Source organism: Punctularia strigosozonata (genome assembly GCF_000264995.1).
Source record: "Punctularia strigosozonata HHB-11173 SS5 unplaced genomic scaffold PUNSTscaffold_8, whole genome shotgun sequence".
NCBI lineage: Eukaryota > Fungi > Basidiomycota > Agaricomycetes > Corticiales > Punctulariaceae > Punctularia > Punctularia strigosozonata.
Window position 1 is genome coordinate 1,680,170 of NW_006767440.1, and position 17,880 is coordinate 1,698,049.

Below are 17,880 nucleotides of genomic sequence, written 5' to 3' on the forward strand. Positions count from 1 at the left end.
CTTACAGTTGGTTCTTTGCGAGTCTCTGGAGTATAGGGCGGAGTCACGGGTAGACCGAACTGCTTGTAATCGGGCTTGAGGGAGTCCATGAGGGCACTGTCGAGCGGAGGTGGTCTGGCAGGTCGTCGATGCAGTGGGGCTCGCGGCAGGGAGGTTAGGCCTGCACCGTTTGGCATACACAAGAGCGACCTTTATATGGATGATGATGGTCGGTCGCATTGGCCCTTGTGCACGAATGCATCGCGGACGCCCACAGCGAAGGATAGATCTCAGATTCGTCCATTGTCTTCCGTTCCGTCGTCGGGACGGGCACGAGAGACACAACAAAAATTGCAGTCCTCGGCTTGTTACCATAGATGTGATGAATAGAGGCGGAGGTGATCTTCATCGTCGCAAAGACCGTTGAACTTGCGGTAGTAAGTACAATAGGACAGGCTGGCTGAGTTTGAAATCGGCGTTGAGGGAACAACCCGTTGAGGACAGCAATTGCAAGACGCACATAAGTTACAAGTACGTAAAGCTATGGCAACTTCGCCCAACGCAACGTGCATTCACAAGCCAGATATACTGGTGAATAATGATCGATATCGACTACGGAGCAAGGGAGGGAAGTCAAGGCTGGTGTTCTTCCGTCCGGCAACTCCCTGATCATAAGCGCTTCCCTCCGACCACCCAACATCAAGGATGAATTGCGTTTCTTGCGCCTTCCCTGCGACTCTAGGCGGATCTTGAAGCGTGCAAGACAGGCATGTACAGTTGTTAAGACCGCATACTGGCCGTTTCGAGGCCGAACCCTGTGCATTGTGAGAAATATACATCTGTACTGTATTCGTTTGCCCAAAACCTCATTGCAGGCTCGTATATATTGATTGTTGATGCTCAGCTAACCCGCGCTGCATGCACCCACGATACTCTGGAAAACGCTTGTCCGTGACTTGCATGACGGTGTTGGTAGCCAAGCTAATATATGGTTACCGACGACGTGTCGACCTGCTCCGTATTTGCAGGCTTCAGAAGCAATCAGTATCTTCAGGCATCTGACCGTACCCGGAATCGTTTCCGTTATTGCACCGGAACTTCGTTGTAGCAAGCGGCGTCCGCATCCCGTAATGCAACGCACGGTAATTACATGGCTATAGCTAGTGGGGTAGAGGAAGTCCGGCCAAGATCTCCTTGTTCGTAAAAGCAACGAAACCAACGATAGCGGAAGAGGAGATTACGGACAAGACGAGCAATCACTGTCAGTAGGAGAGACGATGCGACTTATGCCTGAATAGACCCTCCATCGACTGCAGGAAACATGTCGTAGTTCATGGGACTGAAGATGGGACAGTCCACACGTTCGCGGACGGGATGGCCCGCCGCATCATGCAATTCCGTTTCTGATGGTAGTGGTTTAGACTCCTTCGTGGTTTCGAACTGTAGGACGGGCTTGAACGACGCTGCGACCGGAAAAGGCAGGAAAGAGGTCAGTCCATCCGCCAACGATCGAATGAGGTATTCATGGATAACGACTCACGATCTCCGAACGAATGAGACTTGACCTGTTCCCAGTTACTAAACCGGAAGTCAGGAAAACGATATATTCGGATGTCTTTCACTGTCACGTACACATTATGGAAATAATCGTGGTGTTTGACCTTTGTCAGGGACGGACGGCTCTCAGGATCCTTTCGCAGCATCTTGGAGACGAACGTTAATGGTAAATTCTACACCACGCTAGCAAAGAGTCCTCACCCAAACGAGCAGATTATGCAGATAGGAGTCTTGTAATCCACAGAGTGCACCTTGGATGGCCTCGAACGAAGGAGGCCCCTCAACATGCCTAGATCCGCCATCCTGCTCCATGATCGCGATAAAGAAGTTCTGTCATAATCGAGCGTCACCGGCATATCTGACATATAAAACCTCGCGATGAACGCACCTTCTTAAGCCCAAGAGCCATCTGTAAAAAGGTCAAGCCCAGGCTCCAGATGTCGGCGCGCTCGTCGTAGCTTCCAAATTTCACAACAGGATCTCCGGGAGGAGAAATAGGATGCATCTCCGGGGCCATGTAATAGAAGTCCCCCGCTGCCCCGCCGAGCTTCCACATGGAGCGATGCGAGTGTCCGAACTGATGTGCGACGCCGAAGTCAGAGAGCACGACGTGCCCCTTCTTGTTGAGGAGGAAGTTGTCCGGTTTGAGGTCGCGGTGAACGATATTGAGAGCGTGTAGGTCTTCGAGCGCTTGCACCTGTTTATTTTGTCATGAGAATGAGTTGGGAGTATCAACTCTCCGATTAAGGGAAACCCGGAGTCGCACCATCTCGGCCATGTATAGAATTTGATCGCCAGGAGTGATCGGCGTGTCCTTAGACATCGCTAGTCTGTCCCTTAAGCTGCAGCGCTGCAAAGGCTTGTATCATCCGAGAGGTCAGCGCAGGATAGAAATCAGGCACGACCGACAAAACTGACCATTACGATGAACACGGACGTCGGGTCCTCAAAGGAGCACCACATCGCTTGCAACAGCAGGCTGCTTGATTGGCGCGTCGTCATCATCAATACCTCGATTTCCTTGTGCAGATATTCCAATGACCGGTGCATCGCCATGTACTCGGCCTTCGACACTTGCTTGATCGCCACGCTTGGCTCGTAGCCGAGACCCATTGCGGCACAATACACGCGCCCGAAGTGACCCTCGCCCAGTTTGCCCAGAATCCTCCATCGCTTCTCCTTAACTATAGGGTGAGTGAGCACTTCGTTGGAAGAAAGCAGATGCGCTGAGTGCGGGTGGGACGCGCGCGCATGTGCAAGTGCCGGCGGAGCCGCGGGGGCTTGCGTAGCATCCGCCGCAGGACCGGGGCCGTGTTGACCATTTCCTAACGGTTCCTCAGCTCGTGAGGCATCGAGGGACTGGCTTGGCTGAACGCAAAGACTCGAGCTCAACGTCGGAAACTGCGCCGATTCAGTCTTATCCAGCTGCGCGGGAGTTGCATCATCTTCGCGGGATCGCTTGTGACCAAGACCAGCATTCGCATCCGTGGCCGGAATTGTGGAAGTCACAGGCTCGTCCGCCTTAGGCGGGGGAAGCTGTAGCGCGTCCGTGATATCCTCCTTATCCTGACCCTCAGGCACCTCCGGCGCCTGCCCATGCTGCTTCTGCTTCCCCCCTGTCGCAAGGCGCGCGCGGCGGGGCAGAGGGGCGATTTTCTTCGCATCAAGCGTAGATTGAGCCGGGACGCCTTCGCCCTGTCGCTTTCCAGATGCCACAAGTTTCTCCATAAGTCGTACGAAGTGAGGGTCAACTTCGGGGGACGTGCGTGCAGCCACTGCCCCCTCGTCGCGCACTTCATTTGGTGGCGAAGCCGGGTGCTCGTCGGCAGCGGCAGCAGGAAGGGGTGCTTCGATGGACGCGGGAGAGTTGTACAGAGGTTCACCCAGCACTTCCGGAACGAGCGGCTCTGATTCGTTATAGTCGGACAAAGAGTCGTCCATGTCCGAGAAGCTACTTGCGCGCACAGCAGCCACCGGACTGAGCCGCCGCGTCTTCTTCTGCTTCGTCTTCGTTCTAGAACTACCGCGCTTCAGCCTTCCTGCATACTCGGGGCCGAAACGGGTGAGGAGGTCGAGGTCAAGACCAAGAGCGGAAGAACGATCCACGATGCGGGGGTCGAGAGTGTGGACGTGGTGAGCGAGCTGCGCGCAGGCAATTGAAACAGAGTCGAAGGCGACAATGACCAGAAGCTTGATGGCCATACTGACAAACAGGAGGACGTAGTGCAGAGTCCAGATAACATATAGGAAGAAAATGGAGATGAAGGGAATCAGGGTATACGAGACGTCGCGAAGGGTATCAAGGAGATTGGTGACGTCGACAGAGGCGATGAAGCTGTAGACAGTAACGAGAGAGGAGGAGACAGAGTCTAAGGCAGAACGTATGTTCAAGGTATATATGGAGTATATGTTTGCGCCATATTCGAAGCTTGGTTGGTCGTGGATAGGAGAGTCGTTCAGCAGGGGCTGGGTGGCTTGAGAGGCGGGACTTTCGACGAGAATTCTGGGGCGAAGCTTTCCGGTGTGGCGAAGTCGAGTTTCCGGGGACCGAGACGGGCCACGGGGCGGTAGTTCAGAAGCATCGGAGAGCGGCGATGCGATACCCTTTGCGAGAACGCGTTCCTTGTCGTCAAGTGACTCCTCCTCGTCGGATGACGTTACAAAGTTGTCGTACGAGTTCTAGCAAAATCATCAGGTTTGGATGATTACTAGGACGCGCGGCTACGTTTCACTTACGGTGGCATCCTCGAGGGTAGAATCCTTGAGCGTCTCCGGGGTAAAGGGTGGCGTAACGGGCAAGTTAATTTGTTTGCGATCGTGTTTGAGGGGTTCCATGAGGTACTACGAGGTGAGGGGTGGGGTGGTCTGGTAGGTCGCTTGTGCAGATAAGCTATGCAAATAGGATCGTGGCGGAGAGGATGCACCTGCATCGTTCAACTGTGAAAGAGCGCGCCTTTTATTCATGATCACCTTGTTCGCTCGCTTTGGCCGTTGTACGAGGAGGTAGCGATGTGTGCCGAGGCGCGGTACGGTTGAATGCAGTCCGTCGTCCAGGACGCACACGAGCGAACACAAGACTCCAGTAAAAGTGCAGTACTAGGGCTTGTTGTTGTGTATACGATGAATAGAAGCCTGCACGACGATCGTCATCGCGAGGTTTGCGGTGCTGTCTTGTAAAGTCCAGATACAATAAGCATAAGTAACTGGTCCAAATCGGGTGTTATCTGAGATCCAGGACAACAAGAGAATACCAAGGCAATTGTGTCGCCCAAAGCAATGCGCTTACACAAGTCTTGGTCGGTGGATTACGATCCAGTGCAATCGACGAGGGAAAGAAACAGGTGTTCGGGTTGAATTTGATCGAAGATCCGGGGCGACGCCACGCTGATGGCGCGCCACACATCAAATCGATATGCAGAGGATATTGTTGGCATCACATCGTGTATAGCTACAAGTACATTTTGCGTGGAGGATGCTACATGTGTCGGCGGTGGCTACAAAAGATATCGTGTCGGAACGGAAGCAAATATTCTGAGATTCAATAAAAAATCACAAGTCGAACGCGCTGCTCCTCCATCCCTCGCTCGACTTTTCCTGCTCCACCTTCGCCTCGACAGACTCTCGGAAGGTCCTCACCTTACGCGCACCCTCGTTCAACGTGTCTGCAGCAACCTGACCCGCCTTCTTTGCGGTCTCAGCTCCCTTCTGCGCGCCCTCCTGCGCCGAGCTCTGAACGTCCTGCACATCGATGTCAAGTTCCTCGCCAACCTTTGCCGCGGCCCTCTTCACCTTCTCAGCAGCAGGCTCCGAGAACGTGCCCTTCGGGCCCCGCTTCTCGCCGGGCAAGATCTGAGGTTCGACACCCATGGCGATCTGGAAGTCATCGCCCTTCTCGCCTTTGATGAAGCCGGTTCCCGTGGCGCGCCAACCACTGGTCGCACCACCCTGACCTTTAGAATAGTGCCCGATCTCGCTCCAAATCGCTGCAAGGATGGAAGCGCTTCTCGGCAGGCCGGTGTCGCCGAAGACTTCGGCGCGACAGCCGACATCCCAAGCGAGACGGTCGGCGAACTCGAGCGAAGCCTTGATCTGCTCCGCAAGGGTGGTGGCGAGAGTACTGCGGAAACGAGAGACAAGGAGGGGTTTGAAGACGGTGACAAGGACGGAGTGGTTCGACGATTTGATGTTGATGTCCACCTCGTCCGTGACTTCCACCTTGACATCCTCGATCTTGTGGAAACCTCCACGCTTCTCGCGTTCTTTCAAACCGGAAGCTGTGTTGGGCAGCATACGCACACGAAGATCGATGTCGATACCCTTCGGCGGTAAGGTAACCTCCATGATGCCCGTGAACTCCGAAGGCCCGACGGTGGCAGACTTATCCAAGTAGTAGAACGACACTTCCTTCAGTTGAAGCTGAACACCTGTAGCATGGATGTGGGTGTAGGCGCCCATGGCAGTCTGGGCTTGCCCAGCCGCAGAGGCAGAGATATCGACGTCGGTGATGTTGCGAATGTAGACATGACCAGGGAGGAGGGACAACGTTGAAATGTCAAGGTCCTCGAGCACGAAGTCAGTGTCTTTGTCCTTGTACTCCGTTCTCGGGATCGGCACGTCCTTGAGCAAGCCGAGTAACCGAGGCAGGTAGGCATTAAACATGTCCTGGAGGATCCACGTGCTCTGACTGAGAGCCGAGCCAAGCCCGGAGGCAGCCACTTGGGCTGATTTCTGTACGCCGCTCGCGGCGGTCTGCGCGATCCACATATCCTCCTCGATATCCTTCTGCAGCTTCACGTGCGCCTTGCGTACGCGGTCGAGCTTCTTATTGGAACGAATCCCTTGCTCGAAGGAGTCGATTTCACCCTTGAAGCCGTCAACATCCTTTTTCCACTTGCGGCCGTAGTCAGAGTCGGCATCGAGCAACGCTTGCCAGCGTTCGCGAAGGTCACTAGGGTGGCATTCAGATACACCGATCAGTATCAATTAGGATAGCACGTACTCGTATTGCTGCGAGCTCTCCTCACTCCGGACAAAACCGGGCTCCTTCAAGCTCTTGCGCATGTAGTTGAAGAAGTTGTCGAACCACTTGCGGGTATCGCTATCTGTGCGTATGTCCGCCGCACAGGTGCGGAGCGCAGCGAGCAAGTCGTCGAGAGGCTTATCACCGGCGAGACGCTCGATGAGCGTACGAAGCGATCGGATCGCTTTGGGTACGTGTTGCTCGGGTGTCGGGTCATCAATGAATGTCTCGAGCGATGTATCAGCATTGACATCCGCAGCGGTTTCGAGAGCCTTGTCCAGCCATTTCTGAAAGAGGTCGAAGATCGTACTGACGGCCTGCTGATAGTCTTTGTCGGACTGGGCACGATCGCACATCTGTACAAAATAATTCAGAAGGAGTGACACAGTCGGTATCAACGAGGGTCAACTGACCTTATAGTACGCATCGTTGAGCCTAGAGCTGCTGCGTTCGGATATATCTTGTGCGCCACTTTGTACCTTCTGGCCTGCGCCGATGACATTCGAGCCCGCGACCTTGACCTGGTAATCGGTGGTTCAAATATATGGAAGGAAGGCCATGGTACAGAACGTACTTGATCCATCGTCTTTTCGAACTTCACTCGCGCATCCGCGTCCTCGGGATCACCGTCGGCGGGACGCTAAAATGACGGGTATACATTTAGTGCCACTGGTTGTGGACATGGCTCGGTGAATATTCACCTTTGTGCCGGTCCCAGGGTTCCGCTCGCCACTTTGCACCTCGGAGTCAATTTCGCGTAAAGTTTGCTTGGTGGAGGCAGCAGCTCGCTCGATCAGCTATAAGGAAAGGGTGTCATTGATTGAGCATATCATTTCCAAGGGATCGTTTGGCTTTACCTCCGCACCATCCGCCAACGTTAAGCGGGTAAAGCTGGCGAAGTCATAGAACAGACCCTGTCCTTCTACCGAAATGTGTGCATATAGGTGGGAGATGAGCGTGCGCAACGACGCGCGAAGTGCATTGATATCGCGCGTAGCTGTGAACTGGTTTAACGGACAGGTTATCTGCACCGCGGAGCACGCTCACCTTCATCTAGATCGACATCCATAGAATCGGTGTCAATGCCAGTATTCTTGAGGTCGCCCGAGCCCAGATGGTATAGCGCGTCTTGGATCACATCATCACCTGAGACAAGCTAGCTCAGCGCATGCGCAAGCCATATATGGGAAACACCTCTTGCCATTGACTTCGTTGCCCAGCTCACGATACGCTTCGAGGACCTCTCTTATATCGTTAATCAGGATTTTTCCTTGGACGGAGAGCTCTCCTCCGCTCCCAGAAGGTTCGACCTGAATGGAAGAGGTCAGACAGCACAGGCAACCTCGACACTGCCGCAGACACGCACTTGCACGAGGCCACTGTGTATGAGCCAGTCAATCCAGGAATCAACCTGTTTCTGGCTAGGGATCTTGCCAGCATCGAGTGCAGCGAAGATAGACGTCGCGCGTTCCATGGTGTCGTAAAGTCGTAACAAGTAGATAATTGGGGAAGATGTACGGTACAAGTGTCGTTGGTGAGATGGACGCCTTGTATCGCCCGAGAGTATATATACTGCGCCCCTGTAACGTCCGCGTCATCGTCGTCATCGTCGATCGGTTTATGGACAAGCCGTAGGGATGGAAGTGGCACTCGAAGAGCTTGAAGGAGGAGCGCGCAGGGCCAGAATGACGCGTACGGGCGAGCGCCACACATCGAGCGTGGGAATATTAGCATCCCTTCTTCTCCGTCTCTTCGAGTGCAATTGTACATGGATGATGTCAATCACCGAGCTTGGGTATACTGAGCAACTACTCGGAGCTGCTGCTGAATGTGGTCCATCCTGCTGCTCACGACAGCATGAGTAAAGCATCAGTCCACCGAAGCCTGACAAACGGCTCGGATATCAGCGCTCAGCACTTGCATTTTGGTTACATTTATCCTGCGCTGAGGCTAAAATTCCGTTCAGTTGCTCTAGTGCGTCGGCAATGTACTTCATACATGGACGAGCGTCCTGCATGTCATGCCTGCATTTCTGCATCAAGCCCCACACATATTGGGCAATGGCCAGTCATCAGGGAGACCAACGCGCCTACGAGCATGAGCAACTCACGCAACGTACGTCGTTGAATGCAATCGATTGCTCGTGCAAATGTTGCAAAGCCTCTGCAGTTCGCATCAACTGATGGGGGTATCAGTCGTAGTATTGTGAACCGTTTCTCGCAGTGTATTGGCATGAGCCCTACTAGCGTCTTCGACTTCGCAGGTGTCACCTTGCGCGTTCAAACCAAATCCGCAAGTGTTTCAGGCTCCGCAAAGCACTGGACGAAGCAAAGGTTTGGTATCGCAATAGTGTCGTTGACACCAAACGCGCAATATAGAGGTGCGGAACAGTTCCGGCTCTTAGGCTGAGAGCATATATCCACACCGAACCGGCCACACAAAGCACTGGTGCGATGTGGTTATGGCCAAAGAAGCAGATGGAAAGTCATGTCAGGATGCAGGAGATTTCCATGCGACGACAGTCGCGAGATCTGTAGCAGTGCCCATTCACCGGGGGCCGTATCCTTTCATGGAGTTAGTATGGCTATAGTATATGCACGGGGGGGATATACAGGCCACACGAGCCTATCGGACCTATATTATGGCAATGGTACATACGAATTGTAACGTTTGATGAAATATGCAATGAGTGACTGTTTGGTGGTACGAGTATGGAGTACAATGAATAGGTACGCCAAGGATGGGTCTCTTTCGTTTGAGTGAGCGGTGAAGTGGTACTGTGAGAGTCCATCAGGATTGGTGATAGTTCAACGTCATAGACCTGGCGCAGACACTCACTATCCTTTGCACGACGACAGACCAGACCTTCCACGTTAGTGCACAGGCACTGAGAGCGAGCTGCGCACGTAAGGCCGCTCGGGTCGATCACTTTCGGGGTCGACTGGCCTTCTCCGCATTGGCCTCGCGCGCTTACGACTGAGGAGGAGGTTCGCGATGAGATGCGCGCGCCGATCCCGCTCCTCCCTCGCCTGTTGCCGTAACATCTCCATCGAAGGGACGGAAGGCATGGCCAGTCGCAAGACGTAGTTGTCGGCGAAGGGATCTTCTGGTTGCTGCTGTAGCGCATTGAAGCGCGGAGGCGGTGGGGGCGGACGCCGGGGTAAAGGACGGCGCATGTGGGGTGAGGTGCGAACCGCCCCGGACGATGCCGCAGCGCGGACGCGCGGTGACGGAAGTCCTGGAGGGGGAGGTGCGGCACGGCTTGCTGGCATAGAGAATAGGTCGCCGCTGTGCCCTGACGAGGGGGTAGAGCAGGAACCTTGGATGCTGCGAATACGGTGGGCCATTGCGTGAATGCAGTGTATGTCGAGGGTGAGTCGAGCGTCGATGATGTATAGCTATAGGTGCTTCGTCGTCGTTGGGCGCGCTGCGCTGGCAAGCGTTGTCAATATGGGTGCGTCGGTTGGAGCGCGCAACTGACCAGCGAGTGGAACCTTTATTGCAGGTGGACAATAGAGGACGTCGTTGTGACTTCCACGGCTTTACGTACGGCGGAAGGTGCTGTGACAATAATGGGCAGCAGCACGGGCTTGTTCCCTTTCAGGGGAACGTTATGCACTTCCACCGCCTTCCGGAAAGGTCGCGACCTGACTGGAAGACGCCGTCGTGCACCTGGCCATCACGAAGAGCGTTAAGCGGGTCTACGTGTCGCTGCGGTTCGAGACAACACACCTCGTGGCAGGCACGGGTCGTACGACGCGAGCAAGGAAAGGATCGAGGGCGAGTTGAAGACTCAAGAGGTGTTCGTTCTGGCGCTCTTGCTGGTGATGCGGATGGTTGACGACAAGGAATGGACTGGAGAAGATAACTTAACGAACGCGGATTTGTTTGGGGTTGCCTATATCATGGCTGCGGGCGGGCCTGAAAGGCTGAGCATAGCCTCCGCGCCGGGCCCGAGGAGTCGGAAGACTTCGCCGTTGCCGTTCCCCCATCACCACGAGCATTAGCTCATTTTCCTTGACCTGATACTTTTGCACCACCTGCTTGGCTTGGATGTCGGGAACTCTAGTGGCCGCAAGTAGCGCGCTGAGGATGTCGAAGAGATCTTTATTGAATGGAATGGTCAACTGGTCCTCCCGGAACGCGGGAATTTTCCCAGAGATCATGCAGTGTTCTCCTTTGCCAACGCATATTGTGCACCGTGGACGTATACTTGTGCTCTAAGGGGCGATTGTTCTGAAGCCTTCGATGACGGGGTTGTCATAGCTGCCCGCTTGAAGCTTGAGCTTGAGCTTGAAAGCTGGAGGACACGTCCGGATCAAGCTATTCGTTTGCTTCGTGACCGTCAATGGGCGAGCCCTTTGGGGCCCCTGACGAGCCCAACATCGTCATGTATAACGCTCTGCTGTGGCCTTTACGCTGAACGAACACGGGGTTGCAGTCGCAAACGCCAACTGTATGCGTTGCTATGGGGACCCAGTTGGCCGTTATCGACGACAACAAAGCAAAGGGTTGGCAACTTTGTCACCAGCGAAGAACGTAACTGAGCGACGCCTCTCGACATCTCCTCTCTTACTCACATTCGGTCGCTCACTCAGACAAACAGCCACCATGCAGTGAGCACAACCGGTTCTTCCATTTATTGTCTGGAGACTCACTTCGACATCGCCACGGCAGCTCGTATAGCTAACTTTGGAGGGCTAGGCAGGATATACTGCCCTGCTCTATAGCAATTGCAGTCTATCATCTTCGATATGCAGTCCTCAAGCGTGCGCGAACATCAAGAAAATGGATACCTTGCCTGAATACCTTTGCCACCCAGGCCGTGTGGAGCCACCGATCATCAACAGCTTTGTGGCCCAAGGACAATGCCCAGACATATAAGCCTGCGTCGTTCTGTTGGCCCTCCTTGTCCTCAACCGCCACCCTCTCGACCTCATCCATACCATGATTCCGATGTCGCTCTTGCGAGCTCAGCTTGCTCTGAGCGACCCTTTCCGCACTGGCATCCACGCCACTTACGGTCCCTCACCTCTCACGCCACCCCCGGTCACATCCTTTATTTTCAACTACTTCGCTCGCGCGGCCCGTCTGCTTGACGCCATTCTCGCCCTTTTCGGTCTCGGTCAGATATCCACCTGCGATTGTGTTGAGGACTCGGCTGGTGCGTGTGCTACTGGAGCGGCGACAAAGGTCAACCCCAGCCTCCGCCGCCGCCAAGAGCTCGAATGCAAGATCTTCGACGCCATTGTGGCTGGCCTTCAAAGCGATGAACGCTCTCTGCACCCCCCTACCTTCACCAAGCCCCGTCGTCCAACGGCTTTGGGAGAAGATGCCCATACTCCATTGCTAGTCGCCGACGCTGTGTTCGACTCCGATGCATCATCTCAGAGCTCCATATCAACTCCCTGTACCCCGCCTGCCTCGCTTGTTGATGACGTTGTCTGTGCGGGAGAACGCCCTCGTGCCCCATCCATCGAGCTGATCGACGAAGCCGTTTCAGACTCCGCACTCCCTGGGCCCGGCACGGAGGAAGACAAAATTGCTACTTGTGCCCACATGATCGAAGACGACCTCGGGACCGCGCTAGGATTGGAATTCTTGTCGTCTCCAATCGCTGTCGAAAAGTTTGACCACATCAAAGTCGGCGACGATCTTGCTTATATTCCTCGTTACTCGGAGGATTCAGCGGTTGCTCTCAGCGAAGACGAGGACAAGGGCGAGGACGAGGACGAGAAAACTGCACCTGTGCTGAATAGTGACGACGATGACGCGGAGTCTACCTTGCCCAAGGCCCCCGCCCCCGTGCTATTTGACGGCAACAATACATGGACTGCCTGTACTCTGACAGGAAAAGGTGCTGTCGGCTGCGTGTTTTCTGCCAGGTCCAAGGAGACAGGGATCGAGAGAGCTATCAAGGCCTGCAATAAGCGCCAGCTCATGGTTAACGCGCAGGCGCGAGGATTTCGAGCATCGGATGCGATCATTGATATTCGCAACGAGATTGAAATATTGAAAGGAATAGCGTCCTTTGATTCGTCTCCCTTCCTGTGCCACCTCGAAAGCTCCTGGCAAGATCAAACCAACGTCTACATCGCTATGGTACGTTGATAGTTTCTAGATGACTCAGTTACCGTATTCATAACCGGACCTCAGCCGCTGTATTCCGAAACGCTCTCATACCGCCTAACTGCTACTTCAGGCGTGGTGTCCCCCCATGACACACTCTATTACATGGCAGAATTGGTGAGTGCTTAGGACGAGGAGAAGAACTAAACACTAATGATCGAAGGTCGATGCAATCGCATTCCTGCATGGCTACAGTATCGTTCACCGGGATATTAAACCTGATAACATCCTCGTCGACGCGGAGGGCCATCTTGCGTTGTCGGATTTTGGCCTCTCCACCGTTTGTCCCCAAGGACAGTATTTTGATTCGTTCACCCCCCGCGGAGTGTGCGGGACACCTGGATACATGGCGCCTGAAACTGTCGACGAGAACTCAGGGTTCACAAGCTGGAGGTCGGACATATGGGCGGTTGGCGTTGTCTTTCTGGAAATCAATCTTGGCTATACTAAAGTAAGAATTATTTTTTTCCCATAGGCCGCTGACCGACACGGCTTCCTCTTCGCAGAATTACTTCCATGACATTACGCAGAAGTACGGCTTGGGACCACATGATGATGAACTGTCGGACCGTGTCTGCGAGGTCATCCGTCTCAATGGCTACGCCAAAAGGCTCGCCTTTCATTTGAGGCGCATCAGGGATGGTAACGCCCGTCGTTTAGTGCAATTGGTATGTCGCAAATAGGCAAGGGAGAAGTCACGGTATGGTTCTTACCGTCTTTACACAGATGCTAGACCACGCATGGTCAAGGCGACCTTGCATATCAGCAATTAAGTCTGATACGCTCTTCAGCAATATGTGAGTTTACAGTATATCGCCTGCCGAATTCACCAATGGTAATCATGTCAATGTTCACAGTGACTGGGTCAAGTTACGATCCCGAGGATACCCCCGTGAGTACCATCAAGGCACTCTTCGTTTGCTCCCCCCCTGACCTTTGCTTGGTCAAGATGACTACCGACCTGCCGGCGTGCGTAAGCACAAGGAAAATGACCAGCTAGGTGAGGCGCTTAAGTTTGAAACGTGGGAAACCACGCAATATCAAGACATCGACAAATACGAGCCCAACGGGTTCATCGATTTGTTCCTCGCAGCGGACTGCGCTGGCCTTCCTTATTATCCGTCGATGCATCTCGCCTGATTCTTGTTTTAACACATTATCTCCAATTTCCTGTTAGAATCCTTTATACCGCCCTTGTACTATACCAAGGACTTTCTGCATCTCTCTGTATACTATTCAGTAGGCATCGGTCGGACGAGCCATGTCATTATAGATTAAGTCCAGTGTGCTCGAGAGTAACTATAGCCAGATCCTAGATTAAGTGTGGGAAAGATACTGCGCGAAAAGATTCAGCTATCGCTGTCACTGCCGTCGTCTCCAGCATCTGCAGGTCGTCTCTCAACAACTAATTGGGCGCCCCCATTCATCTGCGGAATGTCTCGAAGTTTCGTGTTGGGTGCCCAAGGAAGCTCCTTTCGGGGGTACGCGAAGAATAACTCAAATCCCCACCAACTGTCTGCTCCACCAACAGCTCGGATCTGCGATTGGATGCCTGGGTCTCCAGGTTCAAAGCCCTGAGGCACATCCGTCGGGTCGTCCGTAGGTGATTGGGATGACGGCAGAAATTGCGAGTCGACGAATGCGTAAAGGCCGGTGAGCGAGTCCTCAGGTGAGAGGATGCGGATCCGCCTCGAACCATCGGGCATGCGCACAGTGACTCGAATCCCGCCCTTCTTGGCTTCCGGGGGTACGAGGGCACGCCTTGCCCACCGGCGCCAAGCACCCCTCTTCTCCTGCCAGCGTGCTTTCTCCAGCTCTTCTGAGGCCTTCTTCTCGCGCTCCTCTCTCTCCTTCTGCTCGCGCTCCTGCTGTTCGCGCTGCTGCCGGCGTTCCTCCTCTATCCGGCGTTCGATCCTTTCCCTGTCCTTCCGCGCAGCAACTTCGAAGGCCTCCTCTTGCATCCGCCGCAAGTCACGTTCGTGCTCCCTTTCTCGCAACGTGGCGCGAACCCTGTCTAAGAACGGCTTTACTCGCGGGAGGAGCTGTGTCTCCAGGTGCGCGACAAGCTTCGATGCGGAAGTTGGGCCAGCATCAGGCGTGGCGGGCCCTTGGTGGCGGGACAACACGGTCATGTTACCGGTCGTGCTCGAGGAGCGCGACGCTCCGCGCTGAGGTTGCAAAGCGACGAAGGCTACGAATGGATATGTGGTAGTTTCAAGCTTCTGAGCGGCTACGTCACGCGATGAGCTTTTGCTAGATGCCGGGAGGCTGAGATACCGCAACATACCCATCCATGCATCCTTATCTCGAACATCGCCACCCCAGACGACGAAGTCGTTGTCAAAAAGCAGTTGGAGTAACCTGGGATCCGTGAGAGTGACCCTAGTATCGCGCGAAAATGTCAGATATGGATTAGTCCATGGAGCGGCGCTTACCTCTTAAACTCCGGCACGTCGTCGTGTTCGTCACTGACGAGTACAATGCATCCAATCCTCGCCTCACGTTCGCAGAGCTTCAGCGCCTGCTCATAACTCGACCTGACGAAATCTGGTAGTGACTTGCGTCCATCATCCTCCGCATGGCGGTGCGTGAGCGTCGAGGATCCCGTGCTGTTCCCGTTGGCGCTGACACCGGAGGCTGCGCCGGTCGCACATATTGCGCCCGTCTCCTCTTCTAGCGCCCGAACCCATCGATCCGCGGCAGTACGCGGGTCAACCTGGCCAAAAGACGGCCCAGACGGCGGTCGATACGTAGACAGAGAGCCCGTGAAGTTCAGTCGAGGGAATGGAATACGCAAAATGCCGAAGATGAAGCGAAGCATGTTCGACAAGAGATTGAAAGGGAATGATAGGATCGTCCAAATGGTGCTTTGACGTGGAGTCACGAACGTAGGGGTGCCCTAATATTCGGAGCGTGAGTATTAGAGGTTGAGCACAGTTCAAGGCGCGGACGTACTCGCGGAAGGATTTGGCCTTGCTCCGAATCGTCGAGCTCGAATTGTTCAATGGGAGGACGCGATGGACCAGGAGCAGAGGACTGTCCGGCCGAAGGGCCGTCAAAAATCATCTCTGCAGCGACCTACCGGGCCTATAAGATAGCCAGTCTACCACGCATACATACACGCGCTCACCTGCACGTCCCAGCCGGCGCTCTTGAGGATTTCAATTGCCACGTCGGCGTCGGAACCATTGGTGAGCGTTTGAAGCTGCTCTACGGCATCGCGCTGGGTCTTGGTAAGGTCGTCCATAGCCGAACGCCGTATAACACTGGGAGTCCGCGTGATAGCGGAGATGTTCGGTGAGGACGGTATTCCGGTCGGATACCTACTTCCGTGCAGACACAGAGCCGAAGTATATGGGCGGCCTTGGGTTATATACCAGTGGTCGGATCCCGAACGAATGGAGTTATTGATTCCAATGAGTGGTGGAGTGATCGAGGATGTACAGCGCGACACTGGCACGCAAGGGAAGGTGCACGCTCGCGCTCTTACCTCATAGCCAGTCAAATCCCGTGACCGGTAAGTAATACGGGACGGTGCTATTGGTACCTTCATTCACCTGATGACTGTCGAGCCAATTCATGTACAGGCTAAGCAGGCTGCAGACGTCGTAGAAGTAGCTATCGAGGTACAAAATACATATGAGTTCACCATTCCCGAGCAGCTTCTGCAGTGCAATGTGGTTCCATTCTGGCCTATTGGCTGAGGATAGTGCGGACGAACGACTCGTAATTCACATTGCCATCCCTGAAGATTCGTGAGCATACTAGGCTATAGAGGAGGATCACATTGAGTTGACTGACGCTCCGATCTGAACACCCTTCAGCAGCTCGTCGACTTCTTCGTCAGTCATCTTCTCGCCAAGCTGAGTCAGTACGTATCGAAGCTGCAGATCACGACGTTAGTTGCGGTGCATGGCCGAGCAGTATGAACATGCCTCGCCGGCGCCGATGAAACCGTTTCCTTCCTTGTCGAATACTTGGAATCCGCGGATGAACTCCTCTGTTCAAAGACGATCGAAGGGGGAATGCGTGCAGTGGGAAGGAATATTATACAACGAAAGTGATGATCAGCTGCCGCATCGAACTGTTCGGGAATATCACGCACCTGGCGTTCCTGCGGGTTTGAAGCCATCCGGTCGGTTGAGTATAGTGAGGAATGTCTTGTAGTCAACTAGACGAAGAGTATCGTCAGCTACAATGGGATATCTTTAGTTGCCGAGCCAGCAAGTAGAGCTGAGCCACTTCGCGGCCATGGACGATACGATCGGTGACTGAAACTCGGTGTGCACAACGTCCCCGACATGATTGGCATAGCAAGAAAGAGAGGGAAGGCACGTCACACTATTAGAAGAGGACATATTGCTCACCATCCCTAGGTGCACTGTTCACAATGTCGGCCACCTCTGCCTGTGTTGGATTCTGGCCCAAAGCGCGCAACAGATCGCCCAGCACCTCCCTAGGCACAGCACCGGTACCCTTCTTGTCAAACAGCGCGAAAGCTTCCTTGTATTCTGTATGGCAGTGTATCAGCAATACTGCGGGATAACGCACGCCAACATACCTGCGTTATCACTCTAGGCAGGTCATACGCGTTTCCATGGTGCAGCAGCAATAGGTCGTGATTCATGCAAACCGACGCGTAATCGCACGATTTTTTAATCATTAGAATTGGTTCAAATTTGACAGGAAAGGCAATCAGCACAAAGCACCGCACGATCCATAGAATGAAACCCACCATCGTCGGCGGAGGGGAGGGGGAGTGGTAAGGCTGGAGAATGCCTGATTTGGCAACGCGTCACAGCGCCACTCCGCCGCCCGACGCGTAGCAGCCAGCGACTGACTCCGACATCAATTCAACGACAACAACACAGAAACGCGATTGCGCGATCCAGCTCTCCTCCTTCGACAGTCTGCTCAGATTTTGCCCATGAATGCAGCGTACCGTACTGGCTTGGCCGAACATGGAGAACATCACTACGGTTAACGATCACACAAGACGATAGGGATACAAGGAGCAACGTCGACAATGGCCAGATCCCCTCTGAGCCTCTCTTTCGTCAATCGTAGAACACGAGAGCCCTGAACTCAATGGAATTCCTGAACAGGGCATTCTTGGGCGTTCAAGGATCTTCTAAAGCTCTATGCGGAGTCAAGACAGCGACGCTCCCATCTTGGGACTGTATCAAAGAGAATGC

At 54.1% G+C, this 17,880-nt stretch overlaps 7 protein-coding genes across 7 annotated transcripts; 1 reads left to right on the forward strand and 6 right to left on the reverse strand.

Moving 5' to 3' along the window:
- Positions 1 to 1,408: 1,408 nt before the first annotated feature.
- PUNSTDRAFT_53370 (kinase-like protein) lies at positions 1,409 to 2,541 on the reverse strand (the record flags this gene model as incomplete). Its single annotated transcript, XM_007385148.1, has 6 exons — positions 1,409 to 1,557; positions 1,612 to 1,682; positions 1,738 to 1,866; positions 1,925 to 2,233; positions 2,303 to 2,395; positions 2,455 to 2,541. The coding sequence occupies 6 exons, from the start codon at positions 2,539 to 2,541 to the stop codon at positions 1,470 to 1,472; spliced, it is 777 nt and encodes a 258-aa protein (XP_007385210.1). The 3' UTR covers positions 1,409 to 1,469.
- Positions 2,542 to 2,546: 5 nt separating this feature from the next.
- PUNSTDRAFT_53371 (uncharacterized protein) lies at positions 2,547 to 3,748 on the reverse strand (the record flags this gene model as incomplete). The annotated part of the gene is made up of 1 exon (XM_007385149.1): positions 2,547 to 3,748. A coding segment is annotated over exon 1 (629 nt), but the record flags the coding sequence as incomplete, so codon positions are not given.
- Positions 3,749 to 5,085: 1,337 nt separating this feature from the next.
- On the reverse strand, positions 5,086 to 8,070 carry PUNSTDRAFT_121211 (uncharacterized protein; the record flags this gene model as incomplete). The annotated part of the gene is made up of 9 exons (XM_007385150.1): positions 7,923 to 8,070; positions 7,758 to 7,866; positions 7,604 to 7,702; positions 7,414 to 7,553; positions 7,258 to 7,353; positions 7,131 to 7,196; positions 6,970 to 7,077; positions 6,536 to 6,912; positions 5,086 to 6,484 (listed from the first exon to the last, which is right to left on the reverse strand). The coding sequence occupies exons 1-9, from the start codon at positions 8,028 to 8,030 to the stop codon at positions 5,086 to 5,088; spliced, it is 2,502 nt and encodes an 833-aa protein (XP_007385212.1). The 5' UTR covers positions 8,031 to 8,070.
- Positions 8,071 to 9,160: 1,090 nt separating this feature from the next.
- PUNSTDRAFT_53372 (uncharacterized protein) lies at positions 9,161 to 10,443 on the reverse strand. Its single transcript, XM_007385151.1, has 4 exons — positions 10,289 to 10,443; positions 10,038 to 10,228; positions 9,395 to 9,988; positions 9,161 to 9,333 (listed from the first exon to the last, which is right to left on the reverse strand). Exon 3 carries the CDS (start codon positions 9,901 to 9,903, stop codon positions 9,430 to 9,432), a length of 474 nt encoding a protein of 157 aa, XP_007385213.1. The 5' UTR covers positions 9,904 to 9,988; positions 10,038 to 10,228; positions 10,289 to 10,443; the 3' UTR covers positions 9,161 to 9,333; positions 9,395 to 9,429.
- A 1,069-nt stretch (positions 10,444 to 11,512) lies between these two features.
- On the forward strand, positions 11,513 to 13,825 carry PUNSTDRAFT_135624 (kinase-like protein; the record flags this gene model as incomplete). The annotated part of the gene is made up of 7 exons (XM_007385152.1): positions 11,513 to 12,658; positions 12,713 to 12,802; positions 12,849 to 13,136; positions 13,192 to 13,353; positions 13,412 to 13,482; positions 13,543 to 13,577; positions 13,635 to 13,825. 7 exons carry the CDS (start codon positions 11,513 to 11,515, stop codon positions 13,823 to 13,825), a joined length of 1,983 nt encoding a protein of 660 aa, XP_007385214.1.
- Positions 13,826 to 13,934: 109 nt separating this feature from the next.
- On the reverse strand, positions 13,935 to 16,049 carry PUNSTDRAFT_88916 (uncharacterized protein). Its single transcript, XM_007385153.1, has 5 exons — positions 15,816 to 16,049; positions 15,641 to 15,763; positions 15,121 to 15,584; positions 14,973 to 15,067; positions 13,935 to 14,915 (listed from the first exon to the last, which is right to left on the reverse strand). Exons 1-5 carry the CDS (start codon positions 15,930 to 15,932, stop codon positions 14,035 to 14,037), a joined length of 1,680 nt encoding a protein of 559 aa, XP_007385215.1. The 5' UTR covers positions 15,933 to 16,049; the 3' UTR covers positions 13,935 to 14,034.
- A 168-nt stretch (positions 16,050 to 16,217) lies between these two features.
- PUNSTDRAFT_144537 (myosin regulatory light chain cdc4) lies at positions 16,218 to 17,432 on the reverse strand. Its single transcript, XM_007385154.1, has 7 exons — positions 17,421 to 17,432; positions 17,247 to 17,259; positions 17,053 to 17,196; positions 16,791 to 16,856; positions 16,621 to 16,685; positions 16,487 to 16,569; positions 16,218 to 16,430 (listed from the first exon to the last, which is right to left on the reverse strand). Exons 1-7 carry the CDS (start codon positions 17,421 to 17,423, stop codon positions 16,379 to 16,381), a joined length of 426 nt encoding a protein of 141 aa, XP_007385216.1. The 5' UTR covers positions 17,424 to 17,432; the 3' UTR covers positions 16,218 to 16,378.
- Positions 17,433 to 17,880: the final 448 nt, after the last annotated feature.